Below are 23,210 nucleotides of genomic sequence, written 5' to 3'. Positions count from 1 at the left end.
CAAACATACCAGTGCAACATCGAACTGCTATATTCGATTTTTTATACATTAAACTCATCGTTTTGGCGTAGCTAGCAGTATCAGTTGAGTGTTGAGTGAATTATAACTGCTATGTTTTGATTCATTGAGCGTTTTGTTTGTTTTGTGCAGAGTGAGTTCTCAAGCGATTCAGAGAGTGAAGACAATTTTCTCATGATGCCCCCGAGGGACCATCTGGGCCTCAGCGTTTTCTCCATGCTTTGCTGCTTCTGGCCCCTTGGCATCGCAGCTTTCTACCTGTCACATGAGGTGAGAATCTCTCAACCGCAAACTTTAAGCCCATGTCTTTGGTAAATGCAATCAGTGTTTTTAAACAGAATCTGATTGTATGTGAAAGTATCTCATCAAATCAGAATTCTAGAACGCTGCAGTTTTGGTTTTATAATAACAATGTTTCTGGATATGGCAGTGGTTGGCCAACTTAAAAGTGAAGTGAAGTATGATTCACTTACATTTTTCTTTTCATTCCCTTAAGCTTCCTTTTGTGTTGCCAAGATTTGTTCTAATTGGATTCAGTTTAGTTTTATTAACATGACATCATTAATACATATTATTGAAGTTAGCTCACTGTATACATCATCCCACACCGCAGAGAAAGCCAGTCATTGCTTCAAGCATGAGCATTTAAAAATGCAGCCATATATCTTTTTTTGCTTTGTCATTTTCGTGGTTGCAGGGCAAAAACAGGAGATTTTCTCGGATAGCACAATATTTCATAAAGGCACCTGTAGTTTGCTGCAGTGTCAAATGTATTTATAGCTTACTGCACTCCTCCTGAGAGAGAAAGATTGCTTACAGACACCACTCTCAAAGAGGGAAGGGCAGTTTATCTTAAAACAAGTGTACAATACTTAAAAAGTGTTTCACACACTACCTCATAAAGAAAATGGAGCCTGTTTTAAAAGGATTGAGTTTTTTTTTATTTAAAGGGGTGATATGACATGGCTGAAACGAATATTATTGTTTGTTTAAGATGAAATGCAATGTGTATACACGATTTAAGGTTAAAAAACGCTGTATTTTCCACATACCGTGCATGTTTGTATCTCCTCTTTGCCCAGCGTTCTGAAACGCGCAGATTTTTTACAAAGCTCATCGCTCTGAAAAGCGAGGTGTGCTATTATTGGCCAGTTAACCAGTTAGCGTAGTGATTGGTCTAGGGCTGCAACAACGAATCGATAAAATCGATAAAAATCGATTACTAAAAGAGTTGGCAACGAATTTCATTATTGATTCGTTGTGTCGCGCGACGCGGAGACGTTTGATTATTAAAAAATAAATAACTTTATTTAAGCGCGGAGCGGAGTGAACAGACTCTGTCTCTCTCGCGCACTGGTGCTAGCAGAGTTCGGCGCATCATAAACAGGGAGGAGCAAAAATAAAATAAACCAGCGGAGTTAGAGAAAAGATACATGGCGGAGGCAGAGAAATCAACGCGAACCAAGTCATCAAAGATGCGGGAGCATTTCACACTTAATAAAATGAAAAAGTGTGTTAATTGCAATATATGCAAAAACGACATGACATGACACCGGAGCACCACAGTAATGATCCAGCACCTGAAACGGAAACATGTTGGGTTCTTTGATGAGGAGGAAGGGAGTTCAACAGCAGGTTAAGTCACTACAGAATCCCACTTTTGTTCCGTTTTGAAGTGAAGAACGTAATGTCGCTGGTGCTGGTGTTTACTCGTTATCCAGCTTGACAAGTTAGCGTTAACTTGCTATTAACAATAGTAATGCAGGGGTGGTAACATCCTTTTTTGGACCATTCATTTTTCATTCTGTTGTCATGTATAGCTACACTGCAAAAAAAATATTTTCTTACTAAGTAATTTTGTCTCGTTTCCAGTCCAAATATCAAAAAAATTCTTAAATCAAGATTACTAGAAAAGAAAAATGGCATGAGAAAATTAAGTGATGCTTAAAACTTCTGTTTGAGATTATATCTCGTTAAGCTTATTTTTCTTACCCCATTGGCAGATCAATTTGCTTTTTTTAAACAAACAATTGCTTAATTTTGAGGTGTTTATTCAGAAAGCAAGAAATACTTTCTTATGCTATTTCATGTGTCTAGTAAATGTTTCTTGATTTAAGATTTTTTTGATATTTGGACTGACAACAGGACAAAGCTACTAAATTAGAAAAGCAATTTTTGCAGTGTGTATTCTGTGCTATGTCCCATATAGGTTATTATTGATAATTATAATTTAATGAATGAGCTTCAAGTCAATTTTAGAGAGAGAGAAAGTGTGTGTGTGTCAGTGTGAGAGTTTGTGAGAAATCCTGTTAAATTTTCTGATTTGAATTGTTCTTTATTTTTTATATTTTTATTTTATTATTATTATAACAGCTCAGGGAGGTTCAAGGCGCAAATGTTTGTGCACTTCTTCACACTTGTGCAGTTCTGTTTTTGTATAAAAGGTTGGATATTAATGCTTTTCTTGTTTTTTGGTTTTTATCCGATTCATCGATTAATCGAACAAATAATTTATAGATTAATCGATTATTAAAATAATCGTTAGTTGCAGCCCTAGATTGGTCTAATACCATATTTGGAAAATCAGCTTCCAAAGCAATTGTACTGACAGGTATACCCACATAAGTTGCGTATACATTTGGGTGATCTCAGTCAAATCATACCACGAACTGACGCAGAATTGAGGGTGTGTGGTTATACGAGGTGTTTCAGGCAGGTCTTGGTAAGCATTGGGCAATTCCAGCGTTATGGACGTGAGATTTTGCGTTATGGATGTGACATAAAAATTCTCAAAGAATTAATTTGTTGCGATTATATTGAACCATCTGTTTATATTTTATAAAGGTGCACCGATTGACAAGATAGAAACCAGACTCAGCCGGTTTTCGCATGATCGGCCGTGACCGGTTAACGGCCGGTCAGTCTCACGTCTTGCCGATTCGAAGCCGATCGTATGTTGCCAGCGACGCAGGCAATAACTTCAAATACTCAAGTAAACTTCCGTTCAAGACGGCTGTCTTTCACGGCTCATTTACGCTTGTGACTGCGTGGTTCCAACGAACTGCGCGAGTATCCGTGCGTGCGCACACACATCATGTAGTGCACAGACAATTTTTGACTGTCCAGTAGTTCACCTTTCGTTGCTCCGTCTACTTCGGGTATGTACTACATGCTAACTGTGATGCTAAACTCTGACACATGCTAAACTCATGTTGAAGTCGTTCACTGTTTAAAACAAATGTAAATTCAATTCAACCCGATTAATTGTCTTAAGTTAAAACTATGTTTTTTCACTGAGGAAAAATGACATTCAACACGACTTGAAAAAAAAAAAACTATCAAAAATGAATAAATCAACCAATATTTGTGATATATATCTGATTGAGTTCTTTACTAACACAAAAAAAGGGCGAATACATATACATATTTAGAGTAGAATTCACTCACATGATTTTTTTACTTTTTATTGAGGTGGCAGCTAAAATCAACCAGTCAATCAATAGTACTACAGACCCAAGATAAAGACAAGTTATTTTACATTTCATAAAAAAATAAAGCAAGCAATGATAGTTTCATAAACAGGAACAGACAAGAATAAAGTTGAAAAATTTGATTGTTATCTTAGACTTTTGTGAGAGTACAAAAAAGAATTGGTCAATTAAGTGACTAAGTTTAGTTATATTTTATTACTTATACTTATTTTCAGTCACAGAGTTCTTCAATTTAAGAGTTATTTGGGTAAGAGAAGATTCTGTAATTCAATGAAGGTTGTAGAACTATATTTAGGAAAATTGTAATGTTCAATAATTTTTGTAATGATAATAAAAAAATATGAAAAAATGTGTATTGAAGAAAAGTTCATGTTTTTTTTATATACTGTCAATTATAGTTTGTGGATATAAAATCGGAATCGCAAAAAACAGAATCATCAGGTTTCATTTATAATAAAATTGCAATCGGTGCATCTCTAATATTTTACTAAACCCTTGTTGATAGAGTCTAAACATAAAAAATTGTCAGTCTATGAAAAAAAAAGTACAATCCTGAAGCAATAATACCCAATGAATGGAGAGGCGATGCCTCTTTATGGAACATAAAATAGTTACTTTATATTAATTTTCAAGTGTCCATTTATGAGGAATATGTAGCGTTATGGATGTGACAATCCTGAAAAGGGCACTTACCTGACTATGACAAATCATGCACTAAAAATAAAACAAATGCTTTACAAATTTGAAGAGCGATCTCACATGGGTATTTAGAACCACCAAATGTTGGTGGCAAATCTGTGCTGCTCCCATAGTAAAAGCCGCTGGTAAAAACAAACCTTTTTCATGGTAAGGCTGACATTTTCACAGAATTGCCCACTCGCTTTTAGACAGAATCCATCTTTAGTTCCAACACTTTAATATTTGCAATTTTACGTGTCTAATACACGCATGGGCAACTTATAGCACTCCAAAGACACAGAAATACAAGCATCTGACCTCTTTAAAGGGTCCAGTATGCAACATAATATACATAACGATGTCTTCAGAGGTGTATAAAACACCTTACAAAATGAAGCGTAATGTTTTTATTACCTTATAATGAGCTATTTCTATCTACATAGAAAGGCTGTTTCCTACAGTAGCCCTAAAAACTGTTCTACAGAATGCGTTTCATAAACATGTTATCTCCTTCAGCAAAGAAGTGAAACGTGACAACATCTTAGTTCTGTGTCAGCCACTGTAGTGCTTCGAAAGGGAGGGGAGGAGTGGGTTGCAATTCTCAACCTCACCACTAGATGCCGCTACAATCTCAACATAGCTCCTTTAAAGTCCAAACAATCATTTGAAGAACTGGAGAATAATGAAACAGTACAGAAGTAAAAAGGTGATTGCATTAGATTCTAACCCTAAGTGTAGTATTTTTTGGCCAAGTAATGTAAAGATTAATATCACAGAGTAATTCTGCATATCTATTATTTATTACCGTACAGTAGATTTAATACAACAAAAAGTATCATGGTGTTAACATATATTTAAAAAATATATAACTACATTAAAACGTTACTTAAATTCTTATAGGTCAAATGTAAAACAAATGTTTTTCATTCGTGTAAAATGTAGTGAGATTTACCTTGTGTAGTACTCGCATTCAGTTCTAGAATTTGTTCTTTTTCCTTTAGAGGGAGTTTATGTCTCTCTCTCAACCTCTGTTCGCTCTTTTTTTCTCTTGCTCACTCACTTATTCTATTTCACGCAGCACATCACGACTCAACACCCACAGCTCTCTAATTCTCTATGTGAAAAGAAAACAGAAAACCTTTCTCAGCCTGACTCTTAAAATCTAAGCCTACACCAAAATCAATTCTCTGAAATCCTTGTACAAGGCCTTTTAGCTTCAAAACCATTTCAATGATAAAGATATTCCATTGGCAGAGCTGGGGTTGTTATGCGGAGCCCGCTCTGGTCCCTCAAATTAACAGATCTCAAAAAACAGATATAATGCAACCTGTTAAAATGTTTAAATGGTCACCTGCACACTACAAACTAGAAGGAACTGGTATGATTACAGATTATAGTTAATTGATGTGCACTTGAATAAACCGAATGTAAAATCTAAACTGTATTGAAATTAAAATCACAAAAGGTCTTTGCCTTTGAAAGCCCAATGAGAGCTTGTGGAAAAGATGTTTTTTTTTAAATGTGTCTAGACTGTTATCAATATTTTCAACATGGGTCTCATATTATATTTATGTGATTGGTTTAGTTGATGTTATGGTCCAGCGGGACTAATGGTGCAGCAATTTCTTCATGTCTTCAGGAAAAAATGATGTTGTTATTTGTCAAAATAATACCACATATGGATAAATATCACAGCTGCACTTTAACGCAACTTAAACAGATGTGCAGCGATATCATATTTTGTGCGGTTTTGTAAGATTTTTGTGAGCATAGCAGCTTCTAAGGCAATCTGAGTGACGTTTATCAAAATAAATCACACTTCACCCATCACCTGTTGATTTCAGACAGGGTTGGATTGGTAATCGCGCATACCGGACATGTTCCCGGTGGGTCGGAACACAAACAAATGGAGAATACCTAAAGCTTTTTTCATCTGGTCTTTTGTACACTTTACACTTTAGATTTCTTGTCTTAATTATTTTTTTGTGAGTTTTTGCCCTGATTCATTGTGTATGGATCATTTTTATCTCATGTTGTGTTGTTCCGTCGACTAGACTCTTCAACCGTAGAATATTGTTTAGACAAGGGGATGTAAGAAGTTTACATTCTTACAGATTTACACAACCAAAAAGTTTTCTAATGTTAAAAGTTGGATTTGTATTTGATGCTAAACAATATTCCTTTTAGGGTTGAAATTTGCCTAATTGTATTCAACTGTGTTTAGCAAACAAATAATACTTTCTTACCAGACAGCATTATTGCTACTTTACATTATGGTCTGTGAGTTGTAGTTTGAAAGACAGAATTAACTAATTTAAATTTTCAAACAAGTTTTTAAAACCAGAAAATAAAAGAGAAACTAAGTATAATTTAGATTTTTGCCTCAAAACTTTGTTGTTATTGATCTCTGGGTCATCTTTTACAACAAACCCAATTGTGAGGGCATAGTTCTAAATGAAAACTGTTGGTGTATGTAGAGAGCTCCAGGCACTGTAATACAGTCTGAATGGTCATGTATTATGATTTCAGTGTTGCTATAAGGCTCTTCATCTTTTTACTGGGATTTGGTGGGAATTTGATGGATGGTCGATGTCAAAGTCATTTAACAATCTGTGGATGGAGCAGGTGTAATGGACCTTGAGGAACACCAAAGGCTCTTTTTCATTTTTTCCTGCAGCCGTCTATTAGTTTATAAGCAAGTTGTTTAGTTCCCATGTGTTTTTCCATTCTGTAGTTTGCACTGTAGGTGGTCTAATCTGCTTTGATCCAGGAAGAAAGATTTTGACCGATTCAGTCAGTCTAGAATTCAGACCAGTGGTTCTTTCGATTCAGAACAATTCATTAAAAGACCCATCCAGTGGTATGATCAGGTTATAATTTGACAGATATAGCCAGAGTAATTATTAAATCTTAGGAGGCCAGGGAATGCTGCTATAATTCTGTTCTGAAACTGAAATATGCAACAATCTGTTTTTGCTAAGCTTGTGTGCATAATCTGATTCAGCGCTTTTAGAGCGTGGTCTAAGACAAACAGGATAAACTCCTTATGTAATTGTTTGGATCGGAAGAGCATGAACGTGGGCCTTGTAGGAGATAAGCTTTGAATAAAAAAAACTTTATTTGAACAATGAGTAGATTTTTTCAGAATGGTTTTCATCACGTCAGCAACACTGTGAGTGCTTTCTGTCCGGATCTCAGCAGAGACTCACATATCAACATGCATTTCTGCTGCTGCTGGAATGTCACATTTTAGATCACAAAAACATGCCTTTTTTCTGTGTTTCTTGTATATTTTCTGCTTATCTTTCCTGTACATCCTCAGTGTGGGTTCTCTGTTGTTAATTAGTTTGTACTTTGATTTGATGGTAGGCTAATTAATTATGCTTGTCTAAATTGAAGCAGTAATTAGACGAGTATATTCATCTGTACAGAACAATAGAGCTGATAATCATGTTTGAACATTGAGTGTGCACATTAACAGCAGAGTTTGCAAATCAAACCAAATAGGCCAATGGTTGAGACTTAATTATAATTCATTTTTTAAAACTATATCCGTCATAATTATGGTTTTCTTTATTTCATAGAATGATTAAAAAAAGAAAGAAAAGATTGACATTTTAAATCAATGCTGTAAAAGTAAATCCATACATGCATTAAACCACTGTTGCTGAAAACATGTTTATCATGGCATGTATTATATACAAGTTCTGACATTCCATGTTGTTCTAAACCTGAATGACTCTTTGTTCTGTGTTACACAAAAAGAAGATATTTTAAGAAATGTTTCAGTGGTTTTGTTTCTATACCAGTGGTTCTCAAACTGGGGGGCCCCAAGATGGATCCAGGTTATGGGGCATTTTATGAAATTTCATATATTTTAGAAATTTCATACATTTTATGCAATAAAACTAGTGGTGGGCCGTTAACGGCGTTAACATGCTGCGTTAACGTGAGACTCTTATAGCGCGATAAAAAAAATGTTGCCGTTAATCTATTCTCAATGTTGGGTTGGGAGCTGGGTCTGTACTACGCAAGCTATGATGACTTTCACCTTGATATTTTAGCGCGGATGTATACCTAGCTGAATTGCACTGTACCGGGTGAGAACGAGATTTTTCAACTCGCGCAATTCGCGTCATTCGCGCCACCTCATCATCTCATGACCAGGGCTTCATTCGTGCGATTCGCCCCGCAAGTAGGTCTATCGCTTCTTTGCATTGACTTAACATGTAACACACTCACACTTGACGCGCCATTCGCGTTTGGTCTGAACACAACATAACGTTAATGTAAAATTACCACATCAAACGTGACGTGCCAACATGGATGCAGCTTTGAAGCCGCCGGGTTGCTTCAGGGATTTTTTTTTAAGAAGCTTCCCAATGGAAACATCAACAAGACTAAGGTTGTTTGCACCTTGTGCAATGCGGAATTGGTTTAAAAAAAACTTTCTCTCAACAGGTAGTGGTCTAGCTTTAGTTGAAACCAGTAAATTTGTATTGGCACCTTATGTATTATGGCTCCTGTATGACATATCGCCTGTTGCTCCCTAACTCTTTGTAAGTTGCTTTGGATAAAAGCGTCTGCTAAATGACAAAATGTAAATGTACTGTATAGGATTTCTTCCAGTCTCAAGTACCACCTAAACGCAAAGCATCCCTTAGCTAATGCGGAAGTAAACACAAGTACATCTTATTGAACATAATTTATTTTCATCACCAATTATCATAGTAGAACAGCTTTCTCAAGCAGGTTGTGATGCATTTTGGAAACAGGAGATGAGCCCCTGGTCTAATGCGCCACCTGGCTTGAGACACCCGTTCTCAAAGACTTACTTTTAGTCATTATTTGGGTAGCACACATATTCTGAATGCCTTCGGCAGAATTCAAATGAGCCATTTTAATCTAGATTAATCTAAATTAATTCCAAGATTAATCTAGATTACTTTTTTTTTATCTATGCCCACCACTAAATAAAACATAAAAAATAAGTCCAACAACCAAAATAATTTATGTTCCAGAATTGTATACGCAAAGCTTTGCACCCTACACAAAGGGGGCCTTGCGATGAGAAAAATTGAAACCACTGGTCTATACAATCGAAGTGGGTTTAATGTTTGGTTATCAATTTGCTTAAAAATAGATTTTTTGTGTGTTCGCACAAGCGTGAAAGTCATACAGGTTTGGAATTACATACAGAATTTTTATTTTGGATGAACTGCTTCTTAATGCTATAGCGAAGTTGCACAAGGACGCATGTGGTTTCCCGTATTTGTTAAATCCTGATTTTATCATTTAGACAATTGAAAAAATATTTACATTTAAAGGTGTTATAGAATGGAAACTGTATTTACCTAGGCATTGATGAAAAATAAGAGGTCTGTACATGGTGTGGCGAGGCGCAGGTCCAGGATCAGCGTCGCCTGGGAAACGGCCCGGCAGCTGACATATAAGCTGCGGGTTCCCAACACTCTGGGTTCTGGTTCCACAATGCCTAACGCGGTGTCTTCACTTCCCCCGAGTGAGAGCGAGGGAGACACTAGATGAAGGAAGCACGGAGGACGAAGACGGACCAGCAGATGGCAGCTTACGAGCACCCCGGACATCGTCATTATATTATGAGTATTGTTTATGTTATAATAAATTCCCCACTGGGGTTGCTCGAATCAGCGCTGTGTGAGTGTCGTGTCTCTTACCCCCGTCACACTGGTGGAGAATGCGGGCGATGGAAGAAAGAGACCGACTCGTGCAAGGGTCTTGCCTACCGTTTTTCCTGAGCCCCGGAGAAGGACGGACATGCTCTCTCTCGCCGTGGTCCAGGAGGGAGAAACCCGAGGACAAGAGGGTGAGAGATCGACGGCCCCGAAAATAGGGACGATCCCAGCCCCCAGAGACCACTGCCCAGCTGCCCGACCGAGCAATCCAGCTGCCGGAGAGGGCTGTAAAGCCAACAGAGTGCGCGGACCAGACGCCAGAGAGCGTGGCCCAGCTGCCAAGGAGTTCGGCTCAGCCGCCGGAGAATGCTGCCCAGCCGACAGAGGTTGTGGCCTAGAAGGGAGTCCCACGCATGGAGTTGCCAACGATCCCGTCCATCTTCCAGCCTGTCAGTCCGTCTTCCAGTCAGTATGGGTCGGACTGGCAGGCGACATTTCCCCTCCCACCCCTATCGTTTTCCCGAGCTGTCCGGGAACCAGGTCGACGCTTAGGGGGGGGGGGGGGGTGTGGCGAGACGCAGGTCCAGGATCAGCGTAGCCTGGGAAACGGCCCTAATCGAGTGGACGCAATCAGTCATCTGCCGGGCATATTGCCGTCTCTTACCCCCTTCAATGGAAATAAAAATGTAAAAAAAAAACACTAACCCTCTCTCTTTCTCTCAACAGGTAATGGTCTAGCTTTCGTTGAAACCAGTAATTTAGTATTGGCAACTATTGTATTATTGCTCCTGTATGACATATCGCTTAATGCTCCCTAAACTCTTTGTAAGTCGCTTTGGATAAAAGCGTCTGCTAAATGAAAAAATGTAAATGACATATGAGCCTCACACTAGACTAACTTTTTGGACTGGTTGCACTGGTGCGCCTTACTTTTTTCCCTAGGTGCCCCCAAATTTTCCGTCGCATCGCATTTAACACATTAAACATTGAAATAGTTTTACCAGTTCACTTTTTTTTAAATGTCCATATAGGCAAAATTTACTTGTAAATAATTATCTATCTATCTGGTCAACATAAAGTTCTTTATTTGAAACACAAATCTACAAGAAAGGTAACTTACTGAAAATTGTTTGTGCTTAAAGTGCTTCACTGAACTGAAATTTAAACTTAAAAGATCTCAAGATAAATGGACCAGGGCTTGACATAAACTGGGAGGTTGATGGCTCCGTGTCGGAGCATTGCTTATGATTTTCGGATGGATCAGGCCTTAACTTAATATTATTCACAAAAAAGTTGTCAATCGTTCCTTTCATCTCCTCTCATCAGCCGCGGCTACATCCACTCTGTTTAACTGACGGCTGCTCCGACTGCAGCACGTCTAACTGCATTGCGCGCATTTTCAAACGTTCACTCCAGAGGTTGCACTAAACTTTTTTTATTGTCCGTCATTTTGACTGACAGGCTCGTGGAAAATCCGTCATAATCTATTATTACCCGTCACTATGGTGCTAGGTGGCGTTAGGTGGTAATTAGTATGTTTGTGACGTCATCACGCGGTACTTGCGACTCGGAACTTAATAAACTGAATAAAATGAAAGTAAGGAAAATGGTACAGGGCAGGGATTTACAAATTGCCCTCATTGTAATCCGCCAAAACGACGGTCGGCCTTCAGATATTTCCGTCACTGGTAAAATAAATCTGTCAATGACATAGATTTTTCGGTTGACGCAACCTCTAGTTCACACACGTACAGGAATATCCGCCGTTTACTATCTCCGATTGGTTTAGACCACGATATGGGCCTAATTTGTGTCTGTTGTTGAATCACATTGAGACTTTCAGTGTTGGGGAGACTTTTTTTCTCCCTCGAACGGCTAGTCGCACTGGTGCGACCTCTGATTATTTTTAGTCGCACCATTGAGAAATAAGGTTGCATTTGCAACAAAAATTGGTCGCATTCTTGAGCCCTACGACACTATTGCTTCATCCTTCTTATGTAAATCTTGTGCATGCAAAAGTCCACTGAAAAAGAGAACGTTGCAGAACATTGCAAATACCCGCCCGTGTTCTAGGCCAGTCGGAAGTGTACAGAAGAATCAACGGTCGTTCTACAGGTATCGTGAACCAGTAATTAGTGATTTTATCCACTTCTTCCATTTCACGATAATTTTTGCACTTGATAAAGCCACATACCCTCTGTGTAGATATCAGAAAACAATTTAACATCTTGTATCAATGAATTCTTTGGCCCCTTTAAGAGACATATTCTTAAAATTTGATCTACACTTGGTTCTATTTGCATAAATGATATGGCAAGCAATTATTTACAAAATAATAACACTGTTTAGAATTCAATAATACTAAAATATTGAACAATGTCTTATTGAAACTCTAGAATGAAGTGTTTTTTTGTGTAAGACATCTTCACAGGTCAGGCAGTTTGAAGTGGATTTTTAATGAACGTTGTTGTCAGGTTCAAAGAGGGTGGAAGAAAGGAGCCGGGGTCGACATGGACTGGGAGACAAGAATTCCTTTTATTCTTAATTCTCACAACAACAAGACATATGCACTCTGTCATGTAATTAAAACTAACACAATAAACTTATTCGGTTTTCTCCCGAAATACAGTCCGTATGGATCACAAGTGTGTTGGTTCAGCTCCCAGATCTCCCAGTCCGTCTCTCACGAAAATCTCCTCCGAATCTGCGAGCCTTTAAGCTGTCTCCTCACCAATCAATGTAATGAAACGCAGGTGATCTTAATCTGCAATCGACCTACTTGCTTACCGTCTTTCCCATGTCTCTCCTTCCCGGTACAGACGTCACTAAACCACGCCCCCCTTGCCACAAACGTCTAAGAGAGAGATTTGGTCTTAGCACTCCTGAGAAAAGCATAACGTCCAAAGTCATTGTTATAGATCTTGGCTGTAATCTTCACTAAATTGGTGAATTCTCCTTATGGGCAAGAAAATCTGCATAAAGTAAATCTGCTCGGGTGCATTATTATGTACTAAATGTGAACATCAAAGTTTACACAGCTCTCAGAAATGTGCTACACTGAAGTGAAATTTATTTGAGTTCAAATCAGGGTGCATTTGAGTCTGTGTGGATGTGTTGTCCTTGTGAAATTATGGTATTAACACATATCAAAGCCATTTTGCAGCTTTGGACTCTGTCCTGGGTTAGTTACCTGATTTAGCCAAGAGCTGTTTGGTAGAAATGTACTGTAAAAGGTTACATCTACCAGACATATTTATCCAAAAGGAACCCGCAGTGTGTTCCAGGTCCTGTTGATCAATTCCAACGGCCAAATTCATATGAAACCCATGACCTTGATGTTGTTAAACTTGCTATATCAGTTTAACAGTTACATAAAAAAGGGGTTTTTAGAGTTCACCAGACCATTATTTATTACATGGTGACCAGACATGCCTGTTCCTGGGGACACTGCCTGCACAGAATTTTGGTTGCTTCCTCCTGAGGTCGCGTTTCTGGGGATGGAGGAATGCAAAATATGTGTCCGGCGCATCATGTGAACCTATGTGCGTCGTGCATTCCGTCATGTCAAAATAAGTGCCTGCTGCTGACGCATCGAAGGGGTTTATGATAAAAGAGACTCTCGCAAGATACTCGCAAGACACTCACTTAACACTTAACCCTGATTACACAAAATTGAGCATCTCAATAGTGTCTTCTTGCGGAGTGCAAGAGGGTGTAACTGGGAAGGTTGTAACTTGTCCAAATCACACGGAACAACGTGAGATGTTATCGGTAAGATGTCCGCTTATGGACATATAAAAGTACATAAATGAGGCTATAGGTAGTAAAATCAAACAAATCAAATTTTTACTGTTTTAGTTATTTACTATAATAAAATTATGGTAATTAAAAAATATCTAAAGGGATGTTTTTTGTTTGTTAAGCAGATGTGACCCAGGCTGCATCAAGCATACAGGTTGCATCAAGCTTATATGCTCATATGTTTTTCGTAAACTTAAATTTTAACGTAATTTTAATGCTATTATTTTACCCAGTGTATTTAACTCGAGATATCAAGATAAAACTTTGTGATCGGGCATTACAACTACCTACTAAATTGGGTCCTCAGTGGAAATAATTCACATTGGAATAGAATTTGTCATGACAACGTTTCTACAGAGTTGCAAAACACATTTTCTCCGTCCCATTTTGCCTACTTATTCTATGGCCTAATCGTTTAGTACTTTTGATTGCAGAGCAAAAGATTATGCAGACACTGGACACACTGACCCGAAACGGAAGTGAGACATCCTTAACAAACAACTCCTTACATAATAAAAACAGTAAAGCTTGAATGCATTATGTACAGTATAGTTTAATGTATCAATTTGGTAAGGCATTATTTGATCGATTAATTCTGTGTAGCAACTTAACTACCCCCTATGCAATGTCACTACTTGATCCGTACCAGTATTATAAATAGTGATCCTCGATATATGTTTTGTAAAACATGCCAATGTTAGTATGTGGCTCAAATTAAGCTTTTTTAAATTCATGTCCCAAAATTTTTTGAAAAAAAAAAAATTAAACTGAATAGTTATTTTTTTATATACCATTTGGGAAAATACAGATATATGTGTAATTTGTTCTATTTAATAGTTCTACATATGCAAGCAAACTTGAATGGACGTATTTAAGAAACAGAATCAATCCATTTATCAAGTTTATTTATTATACTTCAATTTTTCCACTCATTCACTACCTCAGTCATCTACTGCTTCACTCATTCAGTACCATTGTCATATACTACTACATTTGTAGTGTGAAATTATTAATTGTTGTTCATCAACACAGTAAGACAAAAGTGTTTCCATGTCTTTTTGAAAGTGAAACATAAACATAAAGTCTTCCTTCTCCGCTGAGAATTGACCTCTTAGGACGTTCCTGCATGCATTTTGTTGGTCATCACTCTTCATGCCCAAAATGGCAGGCTTTGTCACCTCACCACGAAACAGGTCTCTGTGACTTTGTACCCAGTCCCATGCTGTGTGTAGGTCTTTTACGGGGGTTGGGTGCTGTACCTTGTTAATTAAAACACTATTAGATTGTTAATGATAATCTTAAATCTATAATTTACCTTGTAAGTAAGTTTATTTAATTTTTATTTAGCCTTGTTGTGCAAGCACTGTTGAGCATTTGCAGAGGCAGCAGCTTTTGCCAGAGGGGAACTGGAATCCCCTGGTTGGGCCTGGGTTCTCCTGAGGTTTTTTTCTCGATTGGAGTTTTGGGTTCCTCGCCACCGTTTGCATATTGTTTTGCACTATTTGCCTGGCCAGGGGGCTGCTTTAGAATTTAGAAGTTAGACATAATTAATACTGCATGTAAGAATTTATAGTCCGTTTAGTATTTGACCTGTGGTTCTCTCTCCTTTATCTCAAATGTGTGCTTTCCCTGTGCGTGTATGTTTGCGTGTGTGCGTTTATGTCAATATGTGTAAGTATGTATGCATATTGTGTTTGTGGAGCATTTGTATGTCTATCTTTAGTTGTTTTCACCTTTTTCTTGTTTTTACAGGTATATGCCTTTAGTTGTTTTTCTTGTATTCAATGTGTACAGCTGCTTTGAAACAATGAAAATTGTAAAAAGCGCTATATAAATAAAGTCGAGTTGAGAATTAAAGATCGAAGTTTATACATACAAGCTAAATTTAGGGTTTAGTAAAATATTAGAGATGCACCGATTGCAATTTTCTTTGACGATTCTGATTTCCGATTTTATTATAAGTGAAACCTGCCGATTCCGATTTTATATCCACAAACTATATTTGACAGTATATAAAAAAAACATGAACTTTTCTTCAATACACATTTTTTCATATTTTTTTATTATCATTACATAAATTATTGAACATTACAATTTCCCTAAACACAGTTCTACAACCTGCATTAAATTACAGAATCTTCACCTGCCCAAATAACTCTTAAATTGAAGAACTCTGTGACTGAAAATAAGTATTAATGATAAAATATAACTAAACTTAATCTCTAAATCTACCTTTGTCATTTTTCTACTCTCACAAAAGTCTAAGATAACAATAAAATACGTCAACTTTATTCTTGACTGTTTCTGTTTATGAAACTGTCATTCCTTAATTTTTTTTTTAAAATGTAAAATCTTTGGTCTGTAGTCCTAAAATAAAGTGGGTTGATTTTAGCTGCTACTTTAATAAAAAGTTAAAAATCTTGAGTGAAATGAGTGAATTCTACTCTAAATATGTATATGTCTTTGCCCTTTTTTGTGATATTTAAGAACTCAATCAGATATATATCACAAATATTGGTTGATTTATTCATTTTTTATAGTTTGGATTTTTTCAAGTTGTGTTGAATGTCATTTTACCTCAGTGAAATGACCATAGTTTTAATGTAAAAACAATTAATCGGGTTGAATGGAATTTAAATTTGTTTTACACATAGTGAACGACTTCAACATGAGTTTAGCATGTGTCAGAGTTTAGCATCACAGTTAGCATGTAGAACAGGGCTATTCAAATCTTACCCTGGAGGGCCGGAGCACTGCAGAGTTTAGATCCAACCCTGATCAAACTTGCACACCTGTGATTTTCTAGCGATACTGAACAGCTTGATTAGCTTGCTCAGGTCAGTTTGATCAGGGCTGGAGCAAAACTCTGCAGTGCTCCGGCCCTCCAGGGTAAGATTTGAGGAGCCCTGATGTAGAACATACCCGAAGTAGGCAGAGCAACGAAGGGGAACTACTGGACAGTCAAAAATGTCCAGTATATCAAGCAAAACCGGACAACATCCCAACTTCAAACCGATCATAGTAAGAAAGTAAAAATGAAAATAAATCTCCCCCAAAACTAAAGGGAAAAAGGGAAGAAATTTCAGGAAGGACAACAAAGGAGGCCTTCCTAAACCAAATCAAAAACCATATCTATGAGCAATGAATCTATACTTACAATTGTGAAATCAAATGGAGCCTCCATGACAACACACCAGGCGTACTGTAAATACAGGCAAACATAAGTTTGTAAAATTGATTTTTGTGAGTGCAAACTTAATTCTGTTGGCAATGTTCAACATCAAAACTGTAAACAAATTAACATTGAAATAAAATGTTAAACATTACTAGTGGAAAATTTGCATCTCAACATTTTTGTGACGATCCTGTCCTTTCGGTTCTTGGATTTCGTGCCTTGGGACAGGGTTGCTACAGTATCATGTCTTGTGTGTATGTTTTGTTTTATGTGGAGACACGTGGCGGTATGTTTGGATAATTCGCCGCGTGTCATCCTGTGTTCCGTTAAGCTCCGCCCCCTTGTTTCTCCGTTAGGCTCCCTTAGTGTGTTATCTCCGTCACCTGTCTCCCATTAGTGTTTAGTCTTGTCACCTGCCCTTCTCCGTCCCTGTGCAATCTCCCCTCGTTATTATGTCCCTATTTAATACCACTGTTTCCCCTCACACCTTGTTCGGTTCATTGTATTGTATTAGTCTTTCTTGCCTTGCCCCATGTTCCGGATTATATTTGGATTACCCTGAGTGCTTTTCCTCCCCGTGAGTTCTGTCCTAGTATTTCGTGTTTTGGACTTATTATTTTATTTGCTATCATGTTTAATTTCTTCCCCTCGTGGAGAGTTTTCTGTTTGTGAGTACTAGTATCTGTTTTGCCCCATCGTGGGTTTTGTTTTGTTATTTAAATAAAATTATTTGCTTTAACTTCGTCTGCCTGCATCTGGGTTCTGCTCATACGTTTCGTGACAATTTTAAACTGACAAATACCTTCATGCTTAACAGCTGTCTTCTCGTGGGTTTGCATATGTGCCACAATGTATGCATACATATGCACTTTGCTGCAGAACTGCAATGTGTAGGTTGCGCCTTCAAAAATTGGATTTATAAATATATATTCTTTTTTAAAAACTGTTGGATGAAGCTGGAAGGAAATTTCGTAAAAAACACTTGAACTTAAAACACTTTTCAAAAAGTCATGTTTCAGGGCTCTAGCTTCATTTCGAAGAGATATGTAACTGGTGGGGGGGCACGGTGGCTTAGTGATTAGCACGTTCCCCTCACACCTCCAGGGTTGGGGGTTCGATTCCTGCTTCCGACTTGTGTGTGTGGAGTTTGCATGTTCTCCCCGTGCCTCGGGGTTTCCTTCGGGTACTCCGGTTTCCTCCCCTGGTCCAAAGACATGCATGGTAGGTTGATTGGCATCTCTGGAAAAAATTGTCCCCAGGGTGTGAGTGCGTGAGTGAATGAGTAAGTGTGTGTGCCCTGCGATGGGTTGGCACTCCATCCAGGGTGTATCCTGCCTTGATGCCTGATGACTCCTGAGATAGGCGCAGGCTCCCCGTGACCCGAGGTAGTTCGGATAAGCGGTAGAAAATGGAATGGAATGGAATGGAATGTAACTGGTGGAAGCTAAACATGTGGTGGTCAAGGAGATTCATCCTTCCATGTAAAGCGCTGTGAGTGCCCGAAAAGTGCTATGGAAATGTAACAAATTATTAACCTCTAGAGGGAAAAATGCTATTGTATCTCTTAATATATCAGTTGAAAATTTACTTTGCACAAACTAGAGGCAATAAAAACGTCATATCTCTATCTGGAGTGACGTTTTGTATGTCGTCCCCTTCTCGAAGGGCAATACATCCCATTTAGAACCCAGACTGATACAGTTCAGGTGGCTGCGCTGAAAGCTCCACGACATGCTCCACAAGTGCATTGCACAGTTTGAACTGTGTTAGCTGTTCAGCCCTACGATTTGGTTAGGAAATAAGACATTTGCCAGGTATATAGCAAACAACCGGAACATTACGCAGTCGCATAAATGCCAATGTGGGAAATTTTTGTTATGGTTTTCACAGATTATCAACTCCAGAAACAATAACAATATGTCTAACTTTAATTTACTACTGTAAGATAATTTCATAATAATAAAATTTTATCTCGGGAAAATATTCTTACCGCTGTCTCCGTATGAGCCCCGATCTTCTTCTTGGTTTTTTTGGCGCGTTTGAAAATCTTGCGTTGTTCCGTGTGATTTGGACAATTACAAGTTACGCCCCCTTCCAAATTACACCCCTTCCCAGTTACGCCCCACTCTTGCAATCCACAGACAGACATGTCTCGAGCATCCTGCAAACTCACACGTCTCTTCAATCAAAAACTTGATCGACACGTCAACAGCAGGCACGTATTTTGACCAAACACATATTTTGCATTCCTGGGTTTCTGGAAACGTGACCTGGCAGTGTCCAGGCACATCTGTTCACCTTACTATATTACGGTTATGACAATTGTGTAGTAACATTTCAGCAAAACAACAAAACTTACAACAAATTGCATTTGGCTTATCCTATATCTTTTACAAAAGATAATTACAGATTTTACATTTGGATAAATAGATATCAAGAATGGAGGCTTAAGAACATTTAAGACATATTACATGAAAACAAATGGATAACAGAACTGGAGATAACGACATACTAGTTTGCTTCTTGGATTGAGGGGCTCAAATTTATACCGTGACAGAACATTTCACAAATCACATTAACTTGCTTTGTATTGCAAGCCCAATGGGAAGCATACACTTTTGGCCGCTCCTGTGTCACAACAATAGAGAAACACAGTCTGCTTAAACTAATACCGCACAAACATTATACGTTTTCATTTTTTTATTGAACACAACATGTAAACATTCATAGTGAAGGGTGGAAAAAGAATGTGAACCTTTGGGTTTAATAACTGGTTGACCCTCCTTTGGCAGCAATAACCTCAACCAAACGTTTCCTATAGTTGCAGATCAGACCTGCACAACGGTCAGGAGAAATTTTGGACCATTCCGCTTTACAAAAGTGTTTCAGTTCAGCAATATTCTTGGGATGTCTGGTGTGAATCGCTCTCTTGAGGTCATGCCACAGCATCTCAATCGGGTTGAGGTCAGGACTCTGACTGGGCCACTCCAGAAGGCGTATTTTCTTCTGTTGAAGCCATTCTGTTGTTGATTTACTTCTATGCTTTGGGTCGTTGTCCTGTTGCATCGTCCATCCTCTGTTAAGCTTCAGTTGGCGGACAGATGCTCTTAAGTTTTCCTGCAAAACGTCTTGATAAACTTTGGAATTCATTTTTCCATCGATGACAGTAATCCGTCCAGGGCCTGAGGCAGCAAAGCAGCCCCAAACCATGATGCCCCCTCCACCATATTTCACAGTTGGGATGAGGTTTTGATGTTGGTGTGCTGTGCCTTTTGTTCTCCACACATAGCGTTGTGTGTTCTTTCCAAACAACTCAATTTTGGTTTCATCTGTCCACAGAATGTTTTGCCAGTAGTGCTGTGGAACATCCAGGTGCTCTTTTGCAAACTTCAAACGTGCTGCAATGTTTTTTTTGGACAGCAGTGGCTTCCTCCGTGGTGTCCTCCCATGAAGTCCATTCTTGTTTAATGTTTTCCTTATTGTAGATTTGTCAACAAAAATGTTAGCATGTGCCAGAGATTTCTGTAAGTGTTTAGCTGACACTCTAGGATTCTTCTTTCCCTCATTGAGCATTCTGCGCTGTGCTCTTGCAGTCATCTTTACAGGACGACCACGCCTAGGGAGTGTAGCAACAGTGCTGAACTTTCTCCATTTGTAGACAATCTGTCTTACCATGGACACATGGACATCAAGGCTTTTAGATATACTTTTTTTAGCCCTTTCCAGCTTTATGTAAGTCAACAATTCTTGATCGTAGGTCTTCTGAGAGCTCTTTTGTGCGAGGCATGGTTCACAAAAGACAACGCTTCTTCAGAACAGCAAACTCAAAACTGGTGTGTGTTTTTTATTGGACAGGCCAGCTTTAATCAACACATCCAATCTCATCACATTGATTGGACCCCAGGTTGGATGACTCCTGGCTCCAATTAGCTCTTGGAGAAGTCATTAGCCTAGGGTTTCACATACTTTTTCCACCCTGCACTATGAATGTTTACATGTTGTGTTCAATAAAAACATGAAAACATATAATGTTTGTGCGGTATTAGTTTAAGCAGACTGTGTTTCTCTATTGTTGTGACTTAGATGAAGGTCAGAACACATTTTATGACCAATTTATGAAGAAATCCAAGTAAGCCCAAAGGGTTCACATACTTTTTCTTTCAACTGTATATAATGCGAAGAGCAGAGGCCCTAAGACTGAGCCCTGTGGTACACCGTACTGGACTTGCGATTTGCTGGACACATCATTCTTTATTGCTACAAATTGAAAACGGTCAGATAAATAAGACTTAAACCAAAACAGAAGGAAAATACCTAAACAAAATATCATAGAAAGTCTAGTTGCAAGGTGCTATTACACATTTTGTACAATTAGAAAATGAGAACTTTATTTGTAATAATACATTGTAAATAATTTGTTAGCCCAGAGCAAAAAATTATAAACTCACAAATACACTCATTATATTTTGTAACCTATGACAACCCTTTCTTGCTTTGCTTTAAGTTGGTAAGTGATAGCGGTACAATAAATCAAAACTATAGAAACTATACAGGGGAATGAAACATGTTGTAGTTAACAAAGATGACAGGATGTGATGTAGACCTGGAGGAGTTAAGGTAAAGGGGCGAATTTGTCGTTACCGTTTGAATGCCAGTTTCAGCACTTTAATCTAGATGCGGGCGACAATTGGCAGCCAGTTTAGTGAAATCATGAGGGGTGTTACATGGGTTCTTTTAGGCTGATTGAAAACCAGACATGTAGCTGCATTCTGGATCATTTTCAAGGGCTCGACTGCATTGTTTGAAAGACTGGCCAGTACAGAATTGCTGTAGTCCAGTCTTGATATGACCAGAGCTTGGACTATAGGAGCTGAGAGGCATGCTCCGACAGGAACGGACTGATTTTCTTGATGTTGGAGAGCACATACCTGCAAGTTCGAGTGGTTGCTGCGATGTGAGAGGTGAATTTCTGCTGGTAGTCGACATCACCCACAGGTTCCTCGCAGACTTAGAGGGTGTTATTGTTGAACACACCTCTGAAGATCTGTATGTTAGGTTATGTTGGATAGTTATGTATATTAAATTTGTCAAAAAACGAGTTGGAAAATGACGTAGTATTTCTGTGTTCGTAAAGGTTTCGGAATGTTTTTTTCAAACATGAAATTCCCTTACAAAACAATTTTCTTAGTCCCTTATTGGACAATTCTGTGCGCACATGTCAATCAGCTAGAGCCAGACACAGAGCATCCCCATCAATCACAACTTTGTTTGTGAAGTTCAGCTCTGTTTGTTTGTTCACTGCATTTCGGTGAGGAATGTTTTATAAACATTGGATATATCGCTGGATTTGCAGATTGTTTGATGGAGCCGTCCCAGCACTTTAACATGCCAGTCATGAACCGCACACAGTAAGTGAAAGTGCGTTAAAATGTTTGTTAACAATCATTGTGCACGTGCATAATGTAAACAACACTAAATTATAGTAAATCAATAGTTATGCAGGGATAATGAGACAATGTATTGTGTGCTCGTGCTGTAGTCCCGCTCTCCCCTTGCTCGCGTTCAGGAGGTCGCCTGTCATCTGAAATAATCGTACAGTTGTATATGTGTTTCTCTTCGAAGATACGAAGTATGCAATACTACTCTATAGGTACTCAAGATTAATATGAGATTGGCAGAAACTAAGTGTGTGACAGGTACATGATCCACTTTACAGTAACAATTATGCATTTTGAGGACACATTTGGCAGACGCTTTTATTCAAAGCGACTTACATTTGCATTATTCCATTATTCCAACTTTAAAATGAATATTCAATATATTTCTGGGAAATGCACATCATAGAGATCTGTGATCAAGGCTGATTATGACTGAAACAATCATCCTTTGTTTCACCTTATGATGCACAAGGTCAGAACTAGCTGGATTGTGATTGGCTGCTAAATGCGACTCCAAATTCAGTATAACACGATTAGTATCATCAGGTTATTGTGAGCAGGCCCGTTTGATGAACGCTTGCAAAGGCAAAGATGACAGACAATAGGCAGTTCTTTTCTTTGTATGATATTATCAGCGCTACACAATACATGAAGAGAATGGCTGGAGAAATATAAAAGTGCAGTCAGAAGGTAACATCTGCAACTGAGCAGGGAAAGGTAAAACAGCAGTGCCATGTCAATGAATTCATCAACAATATCTCTCCTTAATCCCGCTAACATTTCCTGGACTTCAAAGGCTGCCATGGCCCATAGGAGATCTCTGAGTCATGCACGCTTATTTGATATGCTCTTTAGTGGCTTTCTCTGTCAGTCAGCTGTTGAAGAGGGACCAATCAATCATTTCTCCCATTTTCCTCTCTCACATGCGAGCATACGCCCGATCAAGCTCCAAACA

General features: G+C 38.4%; 1 protein-coding gene across 2 annotated transcripts in view; it reads left to right on the top strand.

Annotated features, from left to right (window-relative positions):
• LOC130432134 (synapse differentiation-inducing gene protein 1) overlaps positions 1 to 23,210 on the top strand; it is a 71,201-nt gene that overhangs the window by 10,098 nt on the left and 37,893 nt on the right. For both annotated transcript variants that reach the window (XR_008908427.1, XM_056761393.1), the window contains exon 3: positions 151 to 288. Coding sequence is in view for 1 of the 2 variants with exons in the window: in XM_056761393.1 (XP_056617371.1) it covers positions 151 to 288 (138 nt within the window). In the remaining variant the exon portion in view is untranslated. The remainder of the gene's footprint in view (positions 1 to 150; positions 289 to 23,210) is intronic.

Source organism: Triplophysa dalaica, chromosome 11, assembly GCF_015846415.1.
Source record: "Triplophysa dalaica isolate WHDGS20190420 chromosome 11, ASM1584641v1, whole genome shotgun sequence".
NCBI classification, from domain to species: Eukaryota; Metazoa; Chordata; class Actinopteri; order Cypriniformes; family Nemacheilidae; genus Triplophysa; species Triplophysa dalaica.
Note: the sequence above shows the minus strand (reverse complement) of the source record. Positions and strands in the feature narration are given on the sequence as shown.